Genomic DNA, 546 nt, shown 5'->3' with positions numbered 1-546 from the left:
TGCTCCGCAACGGGAGAGGCCGCAACAGTGAGAGACCCTCGTACCGCAAAAACAAACAAACAAACAAACCCAATAAGGGACTACGTTGACACACAGCTAGCTAGGCCTCTGGTTTATTGGAGAGAAAAGGCACCCGCTACTTGGTTTGTGCACAGTGCCCTTTGTGAGCAGGTAGTGGCTCTTAAAATAGCTTTTGGGGTGAGATCAACGGCTGCTTGCGCAGTTTAGGCACATTTTCCGCGGATATGGCGTGCCAGCTGAATATCCTTGGGCATAATAGTGACACGGTTGGCATGGATGGCACATAGGTTGGTGTCTTCAAAAAGACTCACCAGGTATGCCTCACAGACTTCCTGCAGTGCCCTTACAGCCGAGCTCTGGAAACGCAGGTCCATCTTAAAGTCCTGCGCAATCTCCCGGACCAGGCGCTGGAAGGGTAACTTACCCATCAGAAGTTCTGGGGACTTCCAGTAGTGACGAATCTCGCGCAGTGCTACAGTGCCCGGCCAGCACCTGTGCGGCTTCTTCACGCCCCCCGTGGCTGGC

General features: G+C 53.8%; 1 protein-coding gene across 1 annotated transcript in view; it reads right to left on the bottom strand.

Moving 5' to 3' along the window:
* Positions 1-224: 224 nt before the first annotated feature.
* LOC103071475 (histone H3.3) overlaps positions 225-546 on the bottom strand; it is a 395-nt gene continuing 73 nt past the window's right edge. Inside the window, 1 exon segment of the mRNA XM_082931053.1 lies at positions 225-546. This exon segment is cut by the window's right edge and continues 16 nt beyond it. Coding sequence (XP_082787179.1) covers positions 225-546 — 322 coding nt within the window.

This window comes from Lipotes vexillifer, unplaced genomic scaffold, assembly GCF_000442215.2.
Source record: "Lipotes vexillifer unplaced genomic scaffold, Lipotes_vexillifer_v1.1 scaffold814, whole genome shotgun sequence".
Lineage (NCBI taxonomy): Eukaryota > Metazoa > Chordata > Mammalia > Artiodactyla > Lipotidae > Lipotes > Lipotes vexillifer.
The sequence above is the reverse complement of the archived record's forward strand: the minus strand, read 5'-3'. Positions and strand labels throughout refer to the sequence as shown.